The sequence below is a fragment of the Cervus elaphus genome, chromosome 19 (assembly GCF_910594005.1).
Source record: "Cervus elaphus chromosome 19, mCerEla1.1, whole genome shotgun sequence".
NCBI classification, from domain to species: Eukaryota; Metazoa; Chordata; class Mammalia; order Artiodactyla; family Cervidae; genus Cervus; species Cervus elaphus.
Genome location: NC_057833.1, coordinates 25,076,022 through 25,102,438, shown reverse-complemented (window position 1 = coordinate 25,102,438; position 26,417 = coordinate 25,076,022). Strand labels below are relative to the sequence as shown.

Sequence of the window (26,417 nt, the reverse complement as noted above, 5' to 3'; positions counted from 1 at the left end):
TTTAACAAGTGGTGCTGGGAAAACTGGTCAACCACTTGTAAAAGAATGAAACTAGAACACTTTCTAACACCATACACAAAAATAAACTCAAAATGGATTAAAGATCTAAATGTAAGACCAGAAACTATAAAACTCCTAGAGGAGAACATAGGCAAAACACTCTCCGACATAAATCACAGCAAGATCCTCTATGACCCACCTCCCAGAATATTGGAAATAAAAGCAAAAATAAACAAATGGGACCTAATGAAACTTAAAAGCTTTTGCACAACAAAGGAAACTATAAGCAAGGTGAAAAGACAGCCCTCAGATTGGGAGAAAATAATAGCAAACGAAGCAACAAAGGATTAATCTCAAAAATATACAAGCAACTCCTGCATAGGAAAGTTTTAACAAGCACATCCCTTTGCACTCCTGCCAGCTAAGAATGAGAGTTCCAGTTGCTCCACAGCCTCACCAACATTTGTTATTGTCAGTCATTTATATTCCAGTCATTCTCATGGGTGAGACTGGTACCTCAGTTGCATTTCCCTGATGCCTAAAGGTGTTTCTCACCTCTTCATGTGCTTATTTGGTCATTCATATAACTTCTTTTGTGAAGAGTGTGTTCAACTGTTTTGCCTATTTTAATTTGCAGTGGTTCTTTAATATAATCTGGATGTAAGTTCTTTGTCAGTTATGTTATGAATATTCTCTCCCAGTTTTGTGGCTTACCTAATCATTTTTTAAGAAATTTTTTGATGCAGTCCTGTTTATCACAAATTAATATTTACTTTAATGGTCTGTCTTAAGTGTTTCCTGTTTGACCAACCTGTCCTTTTCCATTTTTCTTCCACTTCGTTCTTCTATCAAAATGGTATTGATACTCAAAACACTTAGAGGAAATGATAATCACCTTAAAATTACACAAAAATCCATGTCTTATGTTAGAGATAGGAAAAAACTAGCTGAAACTCAAATCAGTAAACAGATTTGGTTAATTAAATAGGAAAGTAAAATTGACCAAACACTTTCCAGCTGAGTAGCACTGAGTTAGCCTCATAAAGTGCTTAAAACATGGGTTGTATATAGGTAACTGCACAGCAAAAGTTAGCAATTATTATTACTACTACTACTACTGTTTAGAATTTAAAAATACTTCAAATATATTTTTAACATACAGTGATCAAAAGTGATAGGGGCATTTTTAGTGACAGGCCACCTTAGTAAAACAATTTTGCCCATTAACATAAATTCCCTAGAAAATAAAGAGCATTTCCAACAATCTCAACTCTGTCTGAAACACTTGCCAGAGTCAGTGGGAATCTACAAACATTCAGTTGCTAAAGACCAGCATATAAAGAAGCAGGACACTGTATTAGAGAACACAAGTGCACGGGCCACTCATCCCGTGTTGTGCAAACTGCAAGAGCAAGAAGATTGTAGTTTAGAAAAGGCATCAGAACATCCAATGTTCACCTGATACTCAGCCTTCTGAAAATTTTTTCCTCCCTCATTTCCAAACTTTAGAAGTAGCCATTAAGAGTCTTATTGTACTTTTGTTTAGTGAGTAAGCCCCAGAAAATCAATTGTGTTTCTCATATTTCCCAGATTCACCCTTGCTTTTGCTATTCCCTTTTATAAGACTTGAAGCATGTGCCTCTAGGTGAGCTACTCTTTCTCTGTGAAGATTGTGGCATGTGTCTTAGCAACTGCTATGGGCTGAGCAGGGCTGGAGCAGCCAAGGACAAGAGAGCTATAAGAAAACCCCAGTGATCCTGAGAGATCACTCCTTTCTCATAGCTCACTGTTCCAATGATAAGTTAGTTAAATGGCTACTTTAAGATGAACTTGTCGTCATGGTGACTGCCCCAACCCACACACAGCCAGCTAGTCAGGAGTTCAGACTACACCATGATGATACTTTCTATGGATTATTTCCCAACATCATGTGCATGGTCTCAGAAAAACAATGGTGCACCTTTTTTTCTTTACAGAGACCTTTTCATTGTGAATGTTCTTTACTTAATTTCCCATATTTAGATGCTCAAATCAGTATTTTTCAAAACAAGTCTTTTTTTTTTCAAACTGTTGGGACCATTCATGAAGGGAGTGACCAGCATACTACCAGTCCCTTCACCATCTGAGCCTTGGTTTCCTATCTGCAATAGCCCAGGTAACAATCTATTCTAACTCTATGGTGGCAGTAGTTAATGTTAGGATGTTGATGGAGTTGAAGAAAAGATGCCATCTAAGCTTTAGCTGTAAGGTTTCTTGATACTTTTCTTTCATTAATCCTTTTGGAGGTCTCACCTCTTGAAATGTTTACACTTAGCAGAGTGAAATGTGGTAGCTACTGGAGCTCTTCTGTGGAACCCCAGGGAACTGGCATAGGATTCCAGGTCTAAGTCCTTGCTCTGGCACTTTCTAGGTTTGTGACCTCAGGCAAATAACAGCTTTGAGCCTTACTTTCCTCGTCTTTAACATGGGACAGTAACAGTACCTAACTTAATCCCAACAGGGGATTATTAAATAAGAAACTGTGCAAAATGCTTTGTGAAAGGAGTATGCTGGAGGTAAGTTCTCTTTATCAAATTTAATCCTTCTGATTACTCTGGCAACTGAGCATTACTCCCATTTTAGAGATGAGAAAGCTAAGGATCAGAGAGCTGTTAATTTCTTGAGGTCTCAGGTGAGTAAGGGTGGTTAGCGGTAGCCCCCAGGGGAGATTTCTCACATCTCACTTACCCCCGCTCATCACTGGAACCGCTCTAGCTCCACTGGTTCCATGTCCTTGGGTTGAACCCACCCTCCAAGTTAGTCCTCATCTAGTGACTATGGTGTGATGCCAAGTGTACTTCCCTTGACCTTCTGACTTTGTCTCCCCAGGGAGTCTGATAACTTCTCTGCTGCTTCCGTGAAACCCTTCCAGATCACCCCACCCTGGGTCCCACTGCCTTTCCTTTATGAGGTATGGAAAGCAGGTCCCCAACCCAGACTCCACCAGGGAAAGACTTGGGCAGCACTTCTGCGATGTGTCCTCTTAATTTATGCTACACTGATGACCTCATGGCTGAAAACCACTTAGTAACCTATTTCCCCACAGATGTGGGAGAGATTTTTGGAAAGCTGATATAAAGTTTCATTTATATCTAGTGTTAAATTATTTCTATGGTTTCCAGAATTTGCATGGCTAGCTCCTTCTATGAAAGTGGGCTCAGTATATTTAATTTCCCAGAAACCCAACTCAGGGAATCTTGAATAGAGACTTTATATAAATAATTTTTTTGATTTATACTTCTCTCCCTAAAGAGCCCTGAAAATGCATTTTGAAAGTAAAGGAATGCTACTTTTCTCATACCCTTAAGCAAAAAGCTTAGTGAAGGAAAAATGAACATCTAACAGAAGGGAACTTCCTTAATGACAAGTCCAATCAAAAGTAGAGCTTTAATTTGTAAACCTTTTTCTTTTAGCTCTTCTTTTAATTGGAAGACCTCACCCCTTTCAAAAGCATTGTCAACACAATGTTTTTATTATCTTTAAATATATATATATGTGATAAATATATTGAGTGTGGGACTGGGTTCTATTTCCATAGCAAATAGCACATAGCTATAACAGAGAAGATGCTCATCGAATGTTCTCTAATTAGAACCCTTAAATATTTAAGAGTAGATATGCTTATACCAGGCAGTTTGAAAAGAGGAGAATTACCAGAAACAAGTACATCTGAACATTTAGAACCCCCACACAAACCACAGGGTGTAGCATAGGTACAGCCATGATTATCCAACGGAGTCATTAACAATGATTGAGTTGTTTTCAGTGCATTGATAGTAGTTGACAACACTTATGATTAAACCTTTTGGCTTCCTTCCTAGCTAAGGAAAAAATGAAAACAATCCCAATACTCCATTTCCTGAGGATTCTGGTCCCACAGGTTTGAGATAACTGATTTGTTTTTGTGTAAAGAATCACAGCCATAGGATCACACCATCAGTAGGGTCATCAGGCCTGCAGCACAGTTCAGGGGACTTTTCACGGGACTGTGCCTCTCTCTGCAGCAGGCTGCGCCTCTTCTCCTCTTGTTTTCATTCATTTTGACAGGGGCACCATTATGGGTTCTTCCTCCTGCCTCAACCCAATTTAAAAGGCATAGCTCCATCTAAGATTATCTTTATTGAAGTAACCAATCATAATATCACAGTAAGTATACATGCAATATTATTTTTACAAAAACTATTTCTGTCCTTGATTTGGTGTGCAATATATTTTAAAGTAATTTTGACATGTTTATTCCAAGTGAGAGGATTTAAAGTAATACCCAGATAATCAAAATGAAGAATCTGTGACCCTCAATTCAGAGTAACATGCTGTGTAGTTGAAATCCTTGAAATCTCTTTTACTAATTCTCCCAAGAAAAAGGGATATAACTGCCCAGCATCACCATCTGACAGCACCCTCTCAAGACTGAGCAGAGCTGATGTTCACAGTAACCCTGAAATGGAGAATCAGTATCTCCACTTTGACAAGACAGCAAGGCCCAGAGAGGTGAATAAGTCCTCCAATACCACATGGCTCCAGAAGGCAGACTTGACCTTTCTTGGCCCCTTGCTGAAGTGGGCATTTACTAACCTGTAGGATTCCCCTGTGGAGAGTGCAATGCTGGGCAGGAACTGCTGCTCCTGAGCCAGAGAGGATGGGAAGGGCACTATTGTCAAACTGCATCTTGGGGGCATGCTGTTTCCACCCCAGTGGGACTGGGAAGCTCTGAGAGCACAGATTATGCCATTCTGTTATATGCCAGGCAGCCCTCACTGTACAGGGCACCTAACAGTTTCTCAATGAATCAGGGGTCCTGTATCAGAATTCCAGGAAACTGAATACACATTTGTTTTATATGCAATTTAAAATGGATGTATGCATGAATATTTTTCTGGTAGAAGGGGTCATATCCCTCATCAGATACTTAAAGCGACCTATAAACCTACAAAATGTTGAGAGTCAGTAAGACAAATAATAGCTTTTAAATATTCCCATATTGATCTATTCTTACTTTGCTTTGGATTTGAACCTTTATGAAAATAGACAATCATAGCCTGTTTCATTTCTGTTAGGGAATTAAATTGCAAACCATTAAAAAATATGCAGGCTCCAAGTCTTTAAAATCATTCCATCAAGGTCAAGAGAAGATCTTTCTTCACAGTACCTTGTGTGATACCACAAAGAATCAATACATGTCCCAATACTCTATATTTTAAAAATGATACAAAATAAATTCAGAGATGCCATCAAGTTAAAGGTGGAGCACTATGAATTTTCAGATGCTTCAAATGTTTTCTTAATGCAATAAATCTGAGCAGCAACAATATTAATAATATGTCACAAATTTTGGCTCCCAGTAGGCAATACTTTCTTATAGTTTGTTACCCTTTTCTTACCTTCAGTGTTTATATTTACACACTTTATATAAAAATCATTACTATCTGAATATGAATGTGTATCATTTCACTTTCTTGATTTTAAAACTGCTTATGTTCTGTCTTGTGAGGTGAAAAAAGTCCCCTGGATATACACACAATTTTCATTCTTTTCTTGAATGCTTTATAATTAATGTCTGAAAAGAACTTTTAAGCTTCTTGAGAAAAAGCTTATGCTTGAAAAGACTTTTTAAATGGCAGAGAAGCCAAATCAATATATGCATGCATACTAATGCAGAGTAAAACTTTAGGTGAGGACTTAATACTTGAAGTTAATAGACTGTTTCATAATTAGAACCAGCTGCTCACCCTACATCATGATAGCTAAACAAAAGAAAGCTAATTACAGAGTTTAACTCAATGTTTCCGGCAAAATATCAGCAAAAGCCTTGGCCCTTGCCATATGTTGCCTGTAAAACATGAGCTTGGGGAACAGAAGCCACTGTCCTATGATGGGTGATTTTTTTCACCTAAGTTACAAATATCACTTCTAAATCCCCCCTATGGTCAAGTTTAATTCTCATCCCCACTGCAAGTATAAATCACCCTATTCCTTTGAAACAGGCCTCTTTCATGCATGCAAAAAACATTTACAGAGTGCCTAGCTATGTTCCAGTCCTGGGAAGATAAAAATGAATAACACAAGCCCACACATTAGTGGACCCTGTGTGATTAGTGCTGTGATTGAAGTATACACAGTGCTTCTCATAAGCCCACAGCTCTGCCGCGGTGTTCGCTCTGCAATGATGACCTCTCATTTTCTTTTCCTTTGCCTCTATGAATTCAAAGCCTGTTATCTCTGGACTATAATTAACAATTATTTTGCACACATAATATAAACAGGCTTCACTCCCTATCTTGTGTCCAGAACAAGTGAATGTAGGGCTCAAAACATCATGCTTAAGTTAATGCTTACTGAATAGGGAGAAGCGAAAAACTCAGTACAAATTGTCCCTGACTCAACTGCAACTTGCCTTAATCATTTCTTGGTAAATGCAGGAAACACATGGTTACAAGACGATTGCTAATTCCTATCTACTGAGCCCACCCTGGTTTAACTGTGTTTTCACCAAGAAACTCTAATTTATAGCTGTTTGTTTATAATAAGAAATATATTTTGAAGCATATATGGAATTGTATATTAGTATTTGTATGTTCATGGGTTAAAATATTTTAGCATTAAACAGCAAGATTCAAAGCAGCACGTCTACCAATAAAATGTAAGTTGAATTAACCTATACTCTGGCAATGCCTGATGTATAGATATTGAGTAAATGCTGTTTTTCATTGAAAAAGCATTAATCAGTGTGCTTTGAGAAGCAGAACATTTACCCAAGAACAAGCAGAAATGCATGGTACCTGGAGAAAAGGTTTATAAAATACAGTGATGAATGTACTGTTGGGAAGTGAATATTGTTAAGTGTTAAATGATATGTTGTAAAATTTTGTAACATTTCGTCCTTTAACCCATTTTTACAATGCTATGGGACAGGACGGTTCTATTGGTGTTAGAGATGACTAAATCTAGTGGGAGGAAAAATCCTCTATTCTCCATGTGAGCTGAAACTCTGAAACCAATCATATCTTTGAGGTAAGTTGAAAGAGTAACACATGTAAAATTATTTACTGTGAAGAACTAGAACAAATAATTTCACAATTTGTATGGAAACACAAAAAACCTCGAATAGCCAAAGCAATTTTGAGAAAGAAGAATGGAACTGGAGGAATCAACCTGCCTGACTTCAGACTATTACTACAAAGCTATAGTCAAGACAGTGTGGTACTGGCACAAAGACAGAAATATAGATCAATGGAACAAAATAGAAAGCCCAGAGATAAATCCACACACCTATGGACACCTTATCTTTGACAAAGGAGGCAAGAATATACAATGGAGAAAAGACAACCTCTTTAACAAGTGGTGCTGGGAAAACTGGTCAACCACCTGTAAAAGAATGAAACTGGAACACTTTCTAACACCATACAAAAAAAACAAACTCAAAATGGATTAAAGGTTTAAATGTAAGACGAGAAAATATAAAATTCCTAGAGGAAAACATAGGCAGAACACTCTCTGACATAAATCACAGCAAGATCCTCTATGACCCACCTCCCAGAGTAATGGAAATAAAAGCAAAAATAAACAGATGGGACCTAATGAAACTTAAAAGCTTTTGCACAATGAAGGAAACTATAAGGTGAAAAGACAGCCTTCAGAATGGGAGAAAATAATAGCAAACAAAACAACTGACAATTAATCTCAAAAATATACATGCAGCTCAATTCCAGAAAAATAAACAGCCCAATCAAAAAATGGGCCAAAGAACTAAACAGACATTTCTCCAAAGAAGACATACAGATGGCTAACAAACACATGAAAAGATGCTCAACATCACTCATTATCAGAGAAATGCAAATCAAAACCACAATGAGGTACCATTACACGCCAGTCAGAATGGCTGCTATCCAAAAGTCTACAAGCAATAAATGCTGGAGAGGGTGTGGAGAAAAGGGAACCCTCTTACACTGTTGGTGGGAATACAAACTAGTACAGCCACTATGGAGAACAGTGTGGAGATTCCTTAAAAAACTGGAAATAGAACTGCCATATGACCCAGCAATCCCACTTCTGGGCATACACACTGAGGAAACCAGATCTGAAAGAGACACGTGCACCCCAATGTTCATCGCAGCACTGTTTACAATAGTTATGACATGGACGCAATCTGTCCATCAGCAGATGAAGGAAGAAGAAAGTTGTGGTACGTATACACAATGGAATATTACTCAGCTATTAAAAAGAACGTATTTGAGTCAGTTCTAATGAAACTGGAGCCTATTATACAAAGTGAAGTAAGTCAGAAAGAAAAACACCAATACAGTATACTAACGCATATATATAGAATTTAGAAAGATGGTAATGACAACCCTATGTGCAAGACAGTAAGAGAGACCCAGATATAAAGAACAGACTTTTGGACTCTGGGAGAAGGCGAGGGTGGGATGATTTGAGAGAATAGCATTGAAACATGTATATTACCATATGTGAAACAGATCACCAGTCCAAGTTTTACGCCTGAAACAGGGCACTTAAAGTCGGTGTACTGGGACAACCCAGAGGAATGAAATAGGGAGGGAAGGGGGTGGGGGGTTTGGGACCGGGGAACACATGTATATCTGTGGCTGATTCACATCGATGTATGGCAAAAAACCACCACAATATTGTAAAGTAATTAGTCTCCAATTATAATAAATAAATTAAAAACGTATTTACTGTGAAATGAAATATACTGTATAAAATGAGATTCTAAGGTGAAAGGAAACAAGAGTGTGTTTGCTCTTCTTTAAGAGGAATGATGGAAACTGGTGAAACCATCCACTGATGTTAAACAACACTGGTGGCTGTCATATTTAAAACAAGTTTTTGCAAAATGTGTTTGAAGCAATTCACTTTAAATCTGACACTTCATAGTAACAAAGGATTATGAAATTTACTAAAATTTTCTTTCTTTCTACACATTATTATCACATGAGGGATGTTAACCAGTGAACTAACACAAGCTCTGAATTGTTTTTTCTACTTGTTTTGTGTATCTGGAGCCTTTATTCTTTATCTGAATAAAGAAGTTTTTGCAAATTATGATAAAGATTCAGAAGGCAGGTGGCATTTATCTTCAATTTCTTGAGTTTGATGTAAATGCACACCTCTATTACAAGTGCTGGGAAGGAGCGGGTCTCAGCTGTCCTAACAGAGCAACAGCGTTATATTCTGCTTTCACATAGTTATTAAGTTTCTGGGAATGTTATGGAAACCTATAGAGTAGCTGAATCTTTCATAGCTAGTGACAAGACAATGAGTGGCTCTGGAAGAATCAGGATCAAAAAGGGTGTAATGAATGATAAACCCAAATCTTTATCATGTGATATGTATAGTCTTGCTACTCAAAACATGGTCCATGCACTAGCAACATCAGTGTTACCTGGGGGCTTGAACCATGACCCCAGACTGACTGAATCAAAATCCACATGAACAGATTCTCATATGATCCTACGCACGCTAAAGGACGACAAACAGTGACCCAAAGCTTCTGAATCATAGCCTTGAGGGCTCATAAGTCCTCTTCTTCCTTCCTCATCCTTCAATTATAACTTCCGTAAAAAAAGCAGATAGAACAGGGGCTTCAGTAATTAGGTTGACACTTTTCCCCTCTAGAGTAAAATCACTGACACAGTTTTCGATACATACACAGTTTGATACTTGTGAATACCACAAGCAATATCAAATAGAAATATAGAACTTAAAACCCGTGAGATCATGCTTGAGAAACTGAAAATATAAGAACATAAGCTAGAGCTATTATATCCTAAAGAGTCAGCTAATGGGTACTTGTGAATCAGTTTCTACGATTGATTTTAAGAAAAATGTAGTTCACTTGCCACTGAACCCTCACAGCAACAGGCAGAGGCCAGGAGCCAACCAGACTGACAGGCCACACACGTGCTACACATGCTGGTTCTCACCTGTTTGTACTCAGATTCTCTTCCAACCAACACCTGCAGAACATAGTTGACAGGGTCGCCTTTCATGGGTGGTACCGTCTCCCATAAAATTTCACACGCATTTCCTTCTAACTGTGTTACTCGAGGTGCTGAAATACAAATCCACACATTCACGGTCAAAAATTCAAAGTATCATATAAATGGTCAGTATTTCAGTAATATTACCAAGAATCTGAGAGAGGGAGAGTGTGCTTGTGCCTGCCCTGGGAGGGGAGTTTATTTGTCCAGCCCCCTAGAAATCTATCAGGACACCCTTTACAAAGAGAAGGCATTGAAGTCACTGGCGAAGAGTCCTTTGCTTACTATCCTATTAATAACTGCTTGACATGGCTTGCATTCTCATTTTTTTTTCTTAAAGCTAATGAGAACCTTCTATGATTAAGTCCTGTGTTAGGTACTTTGCAAAACTAGACACTACTTTCAAGGAAATTAAGATGTAGTTAAGGGAAGCAGAGAGAAAGGTATGAAACAAAGATAAGCAAGCAGACATAACGTAGGCCAGATGGGAATGAGAGGTACAAGGAAAACATTGGGGAGTTCCAGGGGAGGGAGGTCACATTCATGTGAGGGTCTGAGAAAGGTTTGAGGAGCAGGTGGCCTTCGACACAAGCCTGTAAAAGTTATCTTACGTTCGTATATTTTAATTTTCTACCTACTGGGCTCATCATTCCGGTTTAAAGTGAAATTATATTAGTTTGTAGCAAAGCACTTACAGGCTATAAAATTTTCTTATATTCAATATCTGATATGTTTCCATTTTGTAACTAGCATGTGTAACTCCTCTCACTGAATGCCCTTATTTTAAATTTCTAATTACATGAATTCTCTAGAAGCAGTTGTTTCTACTTTCAATTCTGTACAACACTATTTCAGAAAAATAAAAGTTGCCTTTAAAAAAAAGTTTGTATGGGTTGGCTGAAATTTATGGAAAAACTAAAGAAAGAATCTCAGCCAACCACAGTCCTCCAGCTATGACAACTTCCTGAATCTAAAAGTGAGAGGAAGACCTGGTAGTGTGGCAGCGTGAGGACATAGTCCACCTGAAGAAGTACCAAGACCTACAAGGACTATTAATTTGGTGGTGTATTTTCCAAAAGATGAATCTACCTCAATAATCACCTTCAGAGACAAAGATAGTGTTGGAAAGACCCCCGTACTTATTTAGCTAACTGGTAAAAAAGTGGCAAACCTGTTACAACAACAAACCTATCAGCCACAGCATGGTCAGGAGTCTCCTGTTACAGCTGAAAGGCAGAGCCACGCCAAAGTGCCAGGGCGTTTAGTGCCCAAGTGACCCGGAAGTCTACATCCATTACATCAGTATCTTAGTCACAGGAAGAAGTCAAAGAGCTTCTGGACCCCTGAGGGCCAGGGGAGCACGGGGAAGGCATGTACCATAAAGTACCCTGCAAGGGGGCTTCCCTGGTGCCTCAGTGGTAAAGAATCTGCCTGCAATGCAGGAGATGTGGGTTCTATCCCTGGGTTGGGAGGATCCCCTGGAGTAGGAAATGGCAACCTGCTCCAGTATTCTTGCCTGGGAAATCCCATCAACAGAGGAGCCTGGCGGGCTACAGTCCACGGAGTGGCAAAGAGTTGGACACGACTGATTCTAAGCAATTCTAAGTTACCCTGCAATTCTAAGGTTTCCTATGGGAAACCTTAACAGAATGTGAGTCAGACCCTGACTCAGGCCCTGGAGGCCCCACACCTTCCTGTAATGCACTCCATGTCCTGGTGTATCCGATACAGCTCTTTGTGTGGAAGCAGTGATTCAAATGGCCTAGCTCTTGGGGCCAAACACATAATTTGTGCTCATTGCCTAGCACCTCAAATAGCAGAGCCAACCCTCACTTGACCCCATGTAAAACCGGGTTCAGGTGGGCTGCTGGTCTATCTGTCAGCCTCAGAGTCATTTTGGGCAGCAGCTGGATGAAGCAAAGGGGGGTACCGGGGAGGGGAGGGTGCAGACTCAAGGGTCCTAGAGGCACTGGACCTGGGCCCAGCACTGGTGAAAAGGGATGAGCCAGCTCTGCCCTGTCGCTGTCTGCCTGGCGGGTCTGCTCTGCAGAGGCAGCACTCTGGCTGAAAGCGGGAGACAAGGATTGAGCAGACCTGGTGGACGGAGCGCTTGAGTGGAGCTGGCTTTTGCTCACTCCCTGATCCCGTGAAGTGGGCAGAGAGTCAACCAGTCATTCATAAACCTCAAGACAAATACTCCAGGAGATGAGGACAGGCTGCTGCTGCAGCCTTCCCATGAGAGCTGCGGGTTGGAGGGAAGGTGGGGATGCCGCCCTTGTTAGCCTCTCATTTACACACCAAGGGCATCCAAAGATGCGGATCAACTGTTGAAGGGAGGTACTCAAACCTCTGTGGTAAACTCCATGAGCATTACACCACCAGGAATTCACCTGCATTCCTAACCCAACATCTGTTGCTCTGGTCTCTTTCTTCCCTCGGCCCATCTATCTCCTGTGGGGATAAGACTGCCTCACTGTTATTTGTGATAATAATTTACATGTACTCAAGAGAAGTCACACCAGTAAGCCATCTCCTTTAAGGCCTCTCATTCCCCCTGTAGAACCCATTTCCCAATCTTCTCTTTTAGAAAGTTCTTTTGATTCTATCTGGCTGATATGAGAAATATTAGGAGAGCATATTTAAGGTCAGAATTGAGCCTCCTACAGCTAAATCCCAACACTTCCTCATAGAATAGCACACGGAAATACATGGTCCACAAACCTTTGATGGTGGGGGGGACACTCTTGGTTGTGCTGAAGGTGTAGGTTTCTGAGAAGGGCCCTTCCCCAGCCTCGCTGGCTGCCTGGATTCTGAAGGAGTAGCATGTGAATTCCGTCAGCCTCTGGACCTTATAGGTATGGCTGGGTCCTCTGTAGATTGAAATAAACCTAGAGAAAGGAACAGCATCCATTAGCCACCTGAACTTTTATTAGTGACAAGATATTAACTATGATACAAACATGCAACAGATTAGGCCAACTTGATAAATGCTTTTCATACCATCTGAAAAATCAACCAGTTGCTATGTTATAGTTGTTTAATATCTAATATATGTCTACATAAAAAAATACACACATTGAGGTACTCCTACGTTGGGTGCATAGACATTTACAATTGTTACGTCTTCCTCTTCGATTGATCCCCTGATCATCATGAAGTGTCCTTCCTTATCCCTTGTAATATTCTTTCTTTTAAGGTCTATTTTGTCTGATACAAGGATTGCTACTCCAACTTTCTTTTGATTCCGATTTGCATGGAATATATTTTTCCATCCTCTTTCAGTCTGTATGTGTCTTGAGGTCTGAAGTGGGTTTATTGTAGACAGCATATATATGGGTCTTGTTTTTGTATCCATTCAGCCAGCCTGTGTCTTTTGGTTGAAGCATTTAATTAATTTCCTTTTAAAGTAATTATTGATATAAATGTTCCTATTGCCATTTCCTTAATTGTATGGGGTTGCTTTTGAAGATCTTTTTTCTTCTCTTGTATTTCTTGACAATATAAGTCCCTTTAACATTTGTTGTAAAGCTGGTTTGGTGGTACTGAATTCTCCTAACCTTTGCTTGTCTGAAAAGCTTTTTACTTCTCCATCAGCTTTGAATGAGATCCTTGCTGGGTCCAGTAATCTTGGTTGTAGATATTTTCCCTTTCAGCACTTTAAATATATCCTGCCATTCCCTTCTGGCCTGCAGAGTTTCTGCTGAAAGATCCGCTGTTAAACATATGGGGTTTCCCTTGTATGTTACTTGTGGCTTTTCCCTTGCTGCTTTTAATATCCTTTCTTTGTGTTTAGTCTTCGTTTTAGTATGTGTCTTGGTGTGTTTCTCCTTGGGTTTATCCTGTATGGACTCTTTGAGCCTCTTGGACTTGATTGACTATTTTCTTTTCCATGTTGGGGAAATTTTCAACTATAATCTCTCATCAAAAAGTCTACAGATAGTGAGTGCTTGAGAGGGTGTGTGTGCGGTTGGGGGGGGCGGGGTGGGCGCTCTTGCACCGCTGGTGGGAATGTAAGTTGATGCAGCCACTGTGGAGGACCATGTGGAGATTCCTTGAAGAACAAGGAATGGAGCTGCCATGTGGCCCAGTGGTCCCACCCCTGGGCACATACCCTGAGGAAACCAAAATTGAAAAAGACACATGTATCCCATTGTTCATTGCAGCACTGTGTGCAACAGCTAGAACATGGAGGCAACTTGAATGTCCATTGACAGATGAATGGATGGAGAAGTTGTGGTGCATATACACTATGGAATATTACTCAGCCATAAAAAGGAACATCTTTGAGTCAGTTCTAATGAGATGGATGAAACTAGAACCTATTATATAGAGTGAAGTAAGTCAGAAAGACAAAGATAAATATTCATATTCTAATGCACATATACAGAATTTAGGAAAATGGTACTGAAGAATTTATTTACAGGGCAGCAGTGGAGAAACAGACATAGAGAATAGACTTATGGACATGGGGAGAGGGAAGGAGAGGGTGAGATGTATGAAGAGTAACATGGAAACTTACATTACCATGTGTAAAGTAGATAGTCAATGGGACTTTGCTGTATGGCTCAGGAAACTCAAACAGGGGCTCTGTATCAACCTAGAGGGGTGGGATGGGGAGGGAGATGGGAGGGAGGTTCAAAAGGGAGGGGGTATATGTATACCTATGGCCGATTCATGTTGAGGTTTGACCGAAAACAAAAAAATTCTGTAAAGCAATTATCCTTCAACAAAAAAATAAATAAAAACTATGGTATAGATTCTAGAAACATCAGTTCATGCTTTTACTTACTAATAAAAACAAATTTCAGATTTTCCATAAGGTAATACTATATAATCTGATATATTAATTACCTTCTACTATGTACTAGGCAAAGAAGTTAATGTTAACTGGGCATCTGAGAAATACCATGTCCTCTTTACCAGAATTTTCTAAATAACTGAGGTTTAACTAGAAAATCCTTTCAATTTTAGCCTTTATCTTCCCAAGAGCTTCCAAAGCCCCTTTCTCAAACTAGAAAGATGACATTTAGGACTACACATCTTTGAGGAAATCTGTAAAACAGAAAAATTTTGCTCAGAATCATCCATCAGGTTAATCAAAATAATAGAAAAACAGCACAGGTGAGCTGGACAGTTTAGACGGGCAGCTTATGGATCCTTCTCCCATCTGAATCAGGACTATTTTGTACTTCTCTGCTAAATAACTTTTCCATGACACAGGCATAGAAGGCATGAAAAAAACAGGCTTACATTTTAAGTGTTTTCCCCAGGGTCTTAAGAAAATTAAAAATTTCACAATGAAACTGATTGCATAGAACTACAATAGAACGTTACCACTTTTCCTTCTATAGTTAACTGTATACCTGTGGAAATAATATAACTTCCTAACGTTATCCAGGATCTTTAGTAGATTCGGAACCTGAATCGGCTGGCCTGACCACGCTCTGAGAACTGCCATGTGAGTTAATCCAATCACAATGCCTTGTTCCTAACACAGGCCAATTGTCTCTCCCACTTTCCAGGGCTTTGTCCCAGCACCTGGGGACAATGCACTGTCTTCAAATACTGCCCCGAGTCAGTCAGCGGTACAATCACACACAATTCAAAATGTCTCTTGCACTGATTTGGCCTAAGGGTAGGCAGAATTTATGCATTCATTTAGCACACATTTCTAGAACATCTGTTGTGTGTCAAGCTGTGTATTCAAAGATTGATTAGACCTAATCCCTGTGAACTAGTTGGTCTGGTGTGTGGGCAGGGTTTTCTGAAGGAGAGCAGCAGCTTTTCCATGTGCTAGACAACATTCCCTCCAGATGGATCGATGGACAGATACAGAGATTAAGCAGCTTTTTTTTTTTTTTTTACAAAACCTGTCAGAGTTAATACTTATCTTAAAGTATCCATGCATTAATTAGCCTTTGCAGTGGAGTTCCTGAGCCCTAGTCATTTCACCCGTTTAATGTTCCTTCTGCTTTGCTGTGTAAGGAAGAACGTTTTACTGAAGAATGAACATTTTTAATTTCAGGAAGAGCCAGAGTCCAGGCTGAAACCCACAAATACCATGGTAACCTACTTAGTGTACCTAACAACATCACATCCTTAATGAAGATACCCCTTGCTAATGCTAGAGGCAAACAGCTATTTATTAACTCAGCCTCACTCAGGCTAGAATCTCTAACTAGAGTAATTGCCCTTAATTATACCACAAAATGGCAGTCACAATTTAAGAGGTAGAAGTGTTGCATCTTCACTACAACCTTGCAATACAGCCTGGTTTTTAAAGAAGTTTGGAGAGGATGACCAGCAGCAGTACTGCTTCCCTGCCTGTTCCTGGCTCTGAGGAGGGTATTTTCTTTTGAAATAAGTTCAATAAATCTACATAGGCAACAGCACTCACATTCATAAAGAAATTTACTGAAGCAGAGTCAGTACTCTAAATTTGTAGTATAATCTAAACTGAGCAAATGGTATATTTTCAAATATTTCAATCTTCAAATTCATCAAAATCTGCCAGTTTTAGAATAGCTATTTTGTTCCTTTCTCTTGTTTTGCTGGTGTACCACAGCATTTTATTAATCTTTTAAAATTGCATTCCAGTTTAGAAAAAGCATGCGGAACAGGTGATGGAAATGGAAAACTTTACAATTTTGCCATTAGGGAGCTTGTTTGCATTGAGGGACAGTGCAATGAAGCTAATGACAGGACCTACCTCATGGAGCTGTTGTGAGGCTGAAATGTGTTACTACAAGGAGCGTGCCCAGAATGATCTGGACAGGTAACAACCACGCAGTGTGGGGCACAGTCATTTTGTAATGCTGAGAAGACAGCAACCCTGAGGTTGCTTTCTTTCCTCCTGGGTGGAGGGTCAGCTGCGTGGGGAGAGGCTGCCCTGCACACAGCGGTCGTTTACCCTCACCCACTAGGCCGGTTAGTGAAGTGTGGGCAGGGGCACCTTCCTCACAAGATGGCGGGACTCAGTATGAAAGCTCACGTTACAGCCCCAGCCCCTACAGAGCAGGCCTCAAGTAAATATCTGTTGACCCTAAACTTGCTGTATGTGCTGACGGTGACTTCTCTTTCAAACAATAATGACCAACCAAACAAAAGTGCACAAGCCAACACGCACACAAAACAATCCCTCTTTCACCCCAATTCTGTATTTTCTATCACTCCAAGAGGCAGGAGAAGAAAGAACCTTCTTCAGAGCCAGTGATTTACAGCCAGTTGCATGGTGGCCTCTCTGGGAGCCCCCCTAGGTTAACACCCTGTGGCTAGAACCACTCAGGGAGAGATTAAAAATATTCCTCAAATATTTGTTTTACCAAGACCAACTTATTTTTAAAATCCATTAATAAGTAAACCAGAGGCCTTTGGTGATAGAATTAAACATGCTACACATCCCAAGACACAGTGACTGAAGACTCCACATTTTACAACAACCAAGGACTCAGAGTGAGGCTCTGCCATGAAGAAGAGGCCAGCGGCCATCCAGTTGTCCCGATGGCACCTCCCCGCCTTATGTTTAGAGTGTTCAGGGTCAGTGTTGGGATCCCACATGTGTGCATGCGCCACCAGCCCTGGAACTTGAGCCACAGCCAGAGGCCCTCCTGTCATCTAGAAGGACCTGATCCATATCATGTCACAATGCACCACCCCAAGCCCTGGAAAAGAAGATCTCTGCCATGAGAAGAAATCATCGGGGAAGGAGGAGGACCTACAGCAGCTGGAGTGCCCATCTCACCAGCAGGAGATGCTGAAACTGAGACCTCAATCCCCTGACAAGGGATGCACTATCTGGGGAGTCCGCGTTCCCCTGGGGCATACCTTGGTTTGTATCGCCCGGTGAAGACTGGCCACCCTTCACTTCTCCCCGCCTCCGCTCCCCCACTGTTGGTCTCCAGGGGTTGGGCAGGGGACTTGGACCCAGGAAGACTAGCCACGAGTCTCAGCCCTGCCTCTTACTGCCAAACCATTTGCCCCTGTTAATCATTTCTCCATCTGCAAAACAGGGACAGTATCCACCTAATAGGTTGTTTTGAGAGTCAACTGTGGAAATGTGGGTAAAAAGCTTAGCACTGAGCCCAAAACACAGTAAGAATTAAACACAAGGAGCCCAGTGGCTCCAGACCGTGTACCACGAGGGCCACCAACCCTCCCAATGAGGGCAAGGTACCCTGAGGACCACTGCAGCCCTCAACTCCCACCACACAGGCTATTCTACAGGTTGCTGGGGCTACCACCAGTTCATGTCCCAGCAGGAAGAGGTCCCTCTGAACTTGTGACGCTCGGATGCATCTGTTACGGCTTGTGCTAGACATATAACACTCCCGCCGCCCCCGCCCCAATAAAGTTAATCTAATCTAGTAACCAGGGAGTGTGCATGAAATTTGCACTGCTTCTCATATCACATGAATGCCTCTGTGCTATCGAAACACAATGAGATATACACACACACACACACATAAACACATAACAGGTGGCACGGCTTCTAGAATGTAGTTCATGCTCAGTAAAGTCACTGAGTAATTTTAGTACCAGTTCAGGCCACAGGGACCTCTGGTGATATCACAGCTCCTTAAAGGTCTTCCTGGAGCCCTGGGCTTACACTGGCAGTGCCTCTGAGAGGTCTTCTGCTCCACCCTCAACCCCTGATGCCCATGGCCACGTCCTTTCGGAAGCATCAGTCCCATGACCTAGGGTTCCTGTGAAGGCCAAGTAAGAGGAAAGGTATGGAAACACCTTGAGCTCCACTGTGGTGCTCCCCCACTGGTGCAGGGGCTGAAGGCACGATGGGTAATAACAATCTTTGTAGACAGACTTGAGTTTGAGTTCAACAGCCTGGTGATCTTCACTAATGTAAGCCAAGTAAACTGTTTTCTCCTGTGTAAAATGGGCACAACAGTAGTGCTGACCCCCTCAGAGGGTTGTTATGAGAATTAAATGGGAAAATGCAGAGAGGACTCATTACAAATTGCCTAGCACCTGTGAGTGCTTGATAAATATTAGTGGTTATTGTTTATAACACTATTAATAACAAAGCAGCAAGATTCATGAATGATTTACCTCCTTTCTCAACACTGGAGAAGTCTGGAGGGCACCCCCCTCACCCACATCCCTTTGGCTTCCTGGAGCTGACGGGAAAACTGCATGTAAATACCATCCACCCTGTCCTGGGTGAGAAATGTTGATGAAAACAGTTGAAAATGGAGCAGCAGATGCTACAGAAATGCTGCCATTAATGGAAATTTGGGCATTTTTACTTAGGGAAAGGAAAAACAAAGAAATGCTCTCAGGTACTAAAACAAATACTTGGAGGGGGAAACAACCATGGCAGAAGGTTCGGTGGGTCACTGGAAGTTTAGGGTTTAAATAAACTCTTTATGGCCCTGCCCCCAACTGGCTTCAGCTTTGACTATAATGTCTTCTTGAAACTAAACACTCTGATGACAACACACACACGTGGGTTTCAATGCTGGCAATTTACCACTGATTGAAAAAAACATTTTACATGTTTACAAATACAAAACTAACACGCCTCTACTCTGCTTGCCTGACCGAGTACTCCATGCTAGATACGAAGAGATACAAAGACCTTGGCCACAATGCAGAGCCTATTACCGTCATGATGAACAAGTCAAAACTCTCCAGTCTGCTTTGAGACACTTGGGATAACAACTGTCTTATTCACCTGGCAGGAATTTACTAAGATCCAAATGAAAGGACCAAGAAACTTATATGATTTGTTATTAAATATATATTACGAAGGCAAAACAACAAATTTTTGACATTTTCAAGAAATTCTTTCAACCTCAGTATTTTAGGTTTTAATATTGCAAAAGATGACTTTTTTGCACCAAAGTGCAACTGACAGAAAAAATTCAGACATATTACATTTTTAAGTGCTTATTTTAAATCATTTCAGAGGAAAATGATACACAAATAATTTAATTTTAAAATCTGTTTCCTTAAAACAGTTTTGTTTAAAAAAATCCAAGAATTCTCTGGAAGGCAAATAACAAGTTCATATAGAAAATAGATAATCCTGAGGTTTCTGTGTTTACTTTCCTGTTGCTATCTGCACACTGAAGGCTAACAGCAGTCCATTAATATGAACTCCTCAAAATGATCTAACCTGCTGACCTAAAATGGCCTGTGGTCCACAAATGACTGCAAATGGCAATTTCGAAACATCACAAATTAACAGGTGCTAGTAAGCTCAATGCAGCTATATTCCTTAGCAATGCCATGTCATTGCCTTCATTTTTTCTTAATTTCTCTGGATTGTGTGTGTGTGTGTGCGTGCATTCCCTACGTTACTGAAGTTATCTTCGGGATGGAGGATGTTCAAAACAGGAATGAATAGTATGTGTCCTCACCCCACCAGGAACACAGAGTCCCGCCATTTCTATGCAGAAGCAGATGGCAGCAGATGGCATCATGCAGGGACACCTGAGGCAAGGAAGGTTCTTTTCCTAAACTGGTTCTTACGTTGCTGAGAGTACCAGTTTGGAGACTGAACACTCAAGTGCCAAGAGGGATTTCCAAAAGACCAAAGAGGAAAGGAGTTAATTTCCTAACCCCCATGTTCCCAGCTCCACACGGACAGCTCCCAGTCTCTTTGGCTTATGAGTTACCACACTGCAATACATTTTGGTTATGCTTCTTTTCTAAGAAATAAAATGTCACTATAGCTACTGATGAAATTCTGTACATAGAATAAGATTCCTATTTTCATCTTTTTTTGTCCACACTGCACTTGATATATATCAAAAGAGAAATTTACTTATATTCAAAGCAAGGATGACTAGAATCTCTAAGGACCGCCTGAGAACCCTGAAACTCTTTTCTTTCACTTTGCTTTCTAATAAGCGCAGGGAACCTCATCTTCAAGCATGTTCTTCTCAGTCTGCCAGATTTTTATTAGCCTACTTTTATTTTAGTGACCTTGCCTCAATCTTATCTCATTTAGGAAAAATGGAATGAAAAATGCTATCTACTTCCATTCTGCTACTTATTTTTTAAATAGAAATTCGATTCTTAAATACAAGAAAAAACTGTATTCTGAATTCTACTTGTGCAAGTAAGTAAGATGCAAGTAAGGTGCAAGTAAGATCTCAAATAGTTCATTTATTACCCCTCACCTCAGGCTGTACTTAGAACATTTCAGCCTGAAACAAAATAAACTAGTAATATTTTTCATTTTGCATGATGAATTTTCATGTTCCCTTTTAAAGAAATAAAAAATTCTTTTTTTCCCCTCCATCAGTCAGGGACTGAAGACAGGTATCACCAGCTTCATTTTGTAAATGGAGAAACTAAGGCAAAAAGAAGTTAAGGGACATGCCTCCAGTCATTTAGAAATTCAGTAACGGATGCGGGATTACAACAGAGAATTGATATCCCTGTCCATAACTACAACTGCCTTCTGGTGATTGAACATTATAAAAATGCCATTTACCCAGCAAGGATGGTCATGTGAATTGGAGACTGGTCCAGAAAAGCAAAAGGAAATGAACACCGAGGGTCTTTTGCAGGCCGAGTTAGTTAACATCTATTTCATTTAATTCAATAATATTCCCTGAGAAATACAAGCAGGAGTTTGTTCTATAATTGGCATGCATTCACTCCCGGAGTGCTCATATACCCTGGCCACTTTTATTTGTTACCTAGTGTGTATTTTTTTATGGTTTCTTTATGCAGGTTACTTTTTGTTCCTCTCTAACAGTGAACTGGCAATTATATTGCACACATTACAACCCCCCCCCCCCCCAATTTTGCTGGCTAAAGGGAGAAGTGTCATGGGCACAAGGGCTGATTTAAATGGAGAACAAGTGGCAATTATCCAATTCTATTAGAGCCCTCTCCCCAGTCCCCACTTGGCTGGAGCCTTGCTTTAAAATACACTGGCTGTCTGAGTAACCTGAACAACAGATTAACCATAAATGCATTCCTGGAACTTAAGTTCCTCTTGCCTTGGTGCTGTGTACAATTATCAGGAACAGGGTACCACAGGGTCAGGATGAGAGTCAGCATCAACTCAAATTCTGTTAGGGCAGCATCAACATTTTGTTTCAGTAACACAGACAGATGCATCTTCAAAATCATCATTACAACATTATAATCTTAAAATGCATGAGCTGATCTTGTTATTCTAATCCCTGTATTAGGTTAATGCAGCATTATGAAAATGTTTACTTTTGGGTATATATTTTTCTTGCATATAAAGGAAACAAAGACATTTGAGTCTATGCTAGATCTGTTAAGAATAACAGAATTAATCACTCTATAGCCAAACTGACATAATTTTTGTTTTTCTGTTGAAATTAAATAAAATCTCTTGTACTATCTGTTCGTTTTTTCACATTAATTTATTTCCTCAGCAAAATAAGCTCCTTATAGGCAGGCTATGTACCTCACAAGACCTGGTACATTGTAGTAATTAAAAAAAAAATTGATGACTGAGTGATCATAATCTAAGCGCTAGGGATAAATTTAGTCCTGCTTTGAGGCTGCTGCATAAATATATAATCTGTGATCCTGAACTGGGAACCACGTGGGTCAAAATCTTGACTATGTGGGAAACGAATATCTTGTTCAAGGGGAAAGACTTTCCACAAAGCAAGTCCCAGTGAGCTGCATCAATTCTAGGTGGACTTCCCTTGAAGCAAGAATTTGGGCAAGGTGCCCTACTGGTTCCTTTTATTTACATGGAGTAGTAGTGAAAGTCGCTCAGTTGTGTCTCTTTGTGACCCCATGGATATGCATACAGTCCATGGAATTCTCCAGGCCAGAATACTGGAGTGCATAGCCATTCCACCTTCTCCAGGGGATCTTCCCAAATCAGAGATCGAACCCAGGTCTCCTGCATTGCAGGTGGATTCTTTACCAGCTGAGCCACCAAGGAAGCCCTCATTTACATGAAGCTGCCCAAAGTTTAAAAAAAAAAAAAAAAAATCCATGTGTAAAAGTACCAGAATAGAAGGCCATTTACATGAAGAGCCAGGACATTGTTTCCTGAAGATTATAGCTTTGGTTTCCACCCAATCCTGAGTCCTTATCGCTGGTCTCCATCCTGAGGCTCTCTAGCGTGAGGTTATGTGGATTGATACTCTTTTAAGACTCATCCAATCTGTTATCTTCCGAATGAGCCCTCTCTGTTCAATTTTCGGCCTAAAGCATGTGCAATTCTTCTACCTTCCCTCAAGACCTGGTGCTTATGTCAAGCTTTCAGCCTTTCACACTATGATCTGCTGTCTCTTCTACCTATGCCCCACCAGACTGTTATCTATTCAAGAACTAAATAATGCTGATAAATGCCTGGCACTTTGTAAGTGCTCAATAAATAGTATTGCCTTTTTGAGAGTTTGAAAATATAGTTTTGGCCAAACAGTATACTTAGAAATCTCTGGGCCATGTTAGATTTTTTTGATTGTGAGCTCTATAAATTAAACATAATAAACCAGCACATCATAGATGCAAAACCTTAGGGGTTTTGACCATTAAGTGGTCACTCTTAAGGAATGTTAGTATCTTTCTCTTATTTATCAAAAGTAGAAGCTAAAACATAAAGAAAAAAAGAGAACATTCTCTAATCATTTACAAAAGACATTTTTGAATAGGATTTAGCTCACAAAGCATCTACAGAGATTCATGGCTTTAAGGTGAAAAAAGTGGGAGTTTTTCTGGACTAGAGTTCAGCTTCTAGTTCAACTCCTTTATTTTATGGATATGGAAAACTCGGGAGCAATAGTTTAGCAGGTGAAATCAACTCAACTCTTAAATCTGACAATTACCAAGCACGGAGTTATTCATTTGCATTGTTCTGCTGCTGCTTCATGTTTAAAGACTCAGATTACTTGCACTGGCTGCCAAGGACAGTGGTAAAACTCAGACACTGCGGCACTCCTTCCAAATGCCCACAGTGACTGGTGAGCCAGGAAAACATGGGAAAAGAGATATTTTGAGAGCTGACAGCTAAGTGAGTGCACAAACACCATAAACTCTGGTTCTCACCTTGGCCACAGAAGGATATATGATATTTTTGAAACATCTGTAACAGAAACTAACTGGTGGATAATGAAATCAGTACACGTGCTAAAGAATGTGAACACTTCTCCCAAAAGCCACAACTAGAAACCACTCTAGCAACCACAATTTCAATTAAAAAGACAGCTGTCATTTTGGAAGAAAATGCTGTTCCTTTCACTGGACAGGCCATATCCAAGTTTTAAAGAACTTCAAGGGGAGCAGAATTGACAAAGACCTAAGTACAAGTATTATGGTCTATCTAATGCCAAGTGTTTCTCCCTGATCTTCAGTAGTCAAGAGCCGAAGTCAAAGGCTTGGAATCATGGGACCATTCACGACAACAGTTCAGTTTCAAGACACTAAGGAAGGTCATCTTCAAACTCAAATTAGGCCATGTTTCACCCTTTTAAGTCCCAGGAAAATAATTCCACAAATAGAATGAGAATTTATTACGTTCTCTATCCCCATCACTTTGATAACTTCTGAGAACACTGACAAATCTAATTTAGGAAAAGATAAATCTGGACTCTAGCTCATAAAACTAAGAAAAATACTATTCCTAATGGTGAGTTTTCTTAAATGCCATTTAAATTTAGGCAAGTCATTTATTTGATTAACAAGCCAGCTTTTTTTCCTTTTTTTTTTTATGAGGGAAGAGCATGGATTGATTATGAGGGTTTGCACTCTTTCCGGTCTGACATATTTACATGTCTCACAACAGCATTCTTATTTGGACCAGTGCTCACAGAGCCTCTGTTCTAAGCCTCTGTACAGTTCTCTGTACGAGGGACCTCAGGCCGCTGCCTTGCCTAGGACAGGGCTGCGGCACATTGGGGACAGTGCAGAGCTGTCAATCTCCCCGTGTTCTTGGAGGTAACAGTAGAGGCAGCTGCACTGGGAGGTCAGGAGGTGCTGGCTCAGATCCCAATTCTGCCACCAGCTTCAACAATCATTCGGAAATTTGCCTCTTATCTAAATAGTACAACTAGAAGGTATTCTCTAAGGAAGGTTCTCAGGACCACCAGTGCAAGCCAAAAGCCCAGGAAAAAAGACTCGTTTACAAATCTCCCCAAATGCTAAGCTTAATGTATTTATCATGATTTCTGTTAGCCATAGTTCCTGTTCTTGCCAGTAAGGTTGAGGAGTCTCCTGCCAATAAAATAATGAACTCGTGAAAAATGCATCCAAAAGCACATGGCATGGTAAGATGAATGATCTTATCTGCAAATGAATATGAATTTGATCTCTAATCAATCTCCCCAGAAGTAGCCTTACTTTTTTTGTTCTTTCTATACTAGGACTCATTTCCTAAAGGATGATCACTTTTTGTTCTAAGTCAAACTATTGTGTTTTCTAGGTCTTTCAATGTCAAGTTCAAACGTGACCTGTTTCAAAAAGCTGTTCCTATTCTTTGCAACCAGAGAGTCTCTGCACTTTATTCCCTACGTCTGCCCCCTTCAAACTCCCAGACCACTTTGCTCCAATTCTACCAGTGTTCTCTGGTGATGACTTGTGGGTTGATATCATGCTCGCAGAGGTGGGGCAGGGCCTTCCTTTTGTTCTCGGTCTCCACTGAAGGCCCACCTTGCCACAGTACTTTCCAGACAGCAGGACTCCACTGAGCTGACTTGAATCAAAGGACTCAAGTACAGAGCAGAGACGGAGGTTGGAAGCGGTCTTAAAAAGAACCAGGTCCCCACATGCAAGAGCAGGGTACCATGATGCATTAAGAGGAAATGACAGAAACACTTCCACATACCCTGGTTTTTGCTTCGGCAGGTGTGTGCAGGAAGGGGCAGCACGTCTACCCCAAAAGGCTGTCTTGGTTTTATGGTAATTTCCCTCCTCCTTCAAGCTGAGACTCTTGTTTGAACTTTTGGTAACAACTTTCTGCCATTAACTTTTGCTCCACAACTGAATTACTCCTAAATACAGGTCAGCTGCCCATCTTCTGATCGGCCATTCTCAGAGGAAATGAAGTTAGGTTAAATAAATACTATGTGAAAGGCTGGATTTGATTTCTGTCACCAAGAGTGTTTCCTGAGTATGGAATCTTATAAAGAATCTCCTATTTGCTCTAGTTAATTTGATATTATGTTGCACTGCCCATAGTTACAGAGCACAGTCCCCATCTGTACATCACCACAGCTATTTCAGACTGGTAAACATGTTTGTGTCCTGATGGTTACTGAATATTTAAAAGAGGATAACATCCCTTCCTGACTCTTATTTCCCTCTGCACTCGTGACTAATCTAACACTATTACACAGCAGGGACTTGAATTTGACCATTTTCTTTTTAGATAATTTCTCTCCATTTTTTCTGGCTTTATGAAAGGAAAAAAAAAAAATG

At 40.4% G+C, this 26,417-nt stretch overlaps 1 protein-coding gene across 3 annotated transcripts in view; it reads right to left on the bottom strand.

Annotated features, from left to right (window-relative positions):
• FNDC3B (fibronectin type III domain containing 3B) overlaps positions 1 to 26,417 on the bottom strand; it is a 352,800-nt gene that overhangs the window by 5,309 nt on the left and 321,074 nt on the right. For all 3 annotated transcript variants that reach the window (XM_043875197.1, XM_043875198.1, XM_043875199.1), the window contains exons 24-25: positions 12,759 to 12,925; positions 9,981 to 10,108 (exon numbers count right to left, since the gene is read on the bottom strand). In XM_043875197.1, the coding sequence (XP_043731132.1) occupies positions 9,981 to 10,108; positions 12,759 to 12,925 (295 nt within the window). The remainder of the gene's footprint in view (positions 1 to 9,980; positions 10,109 to 12,758; positions 12,926 to 26,417) is intronic.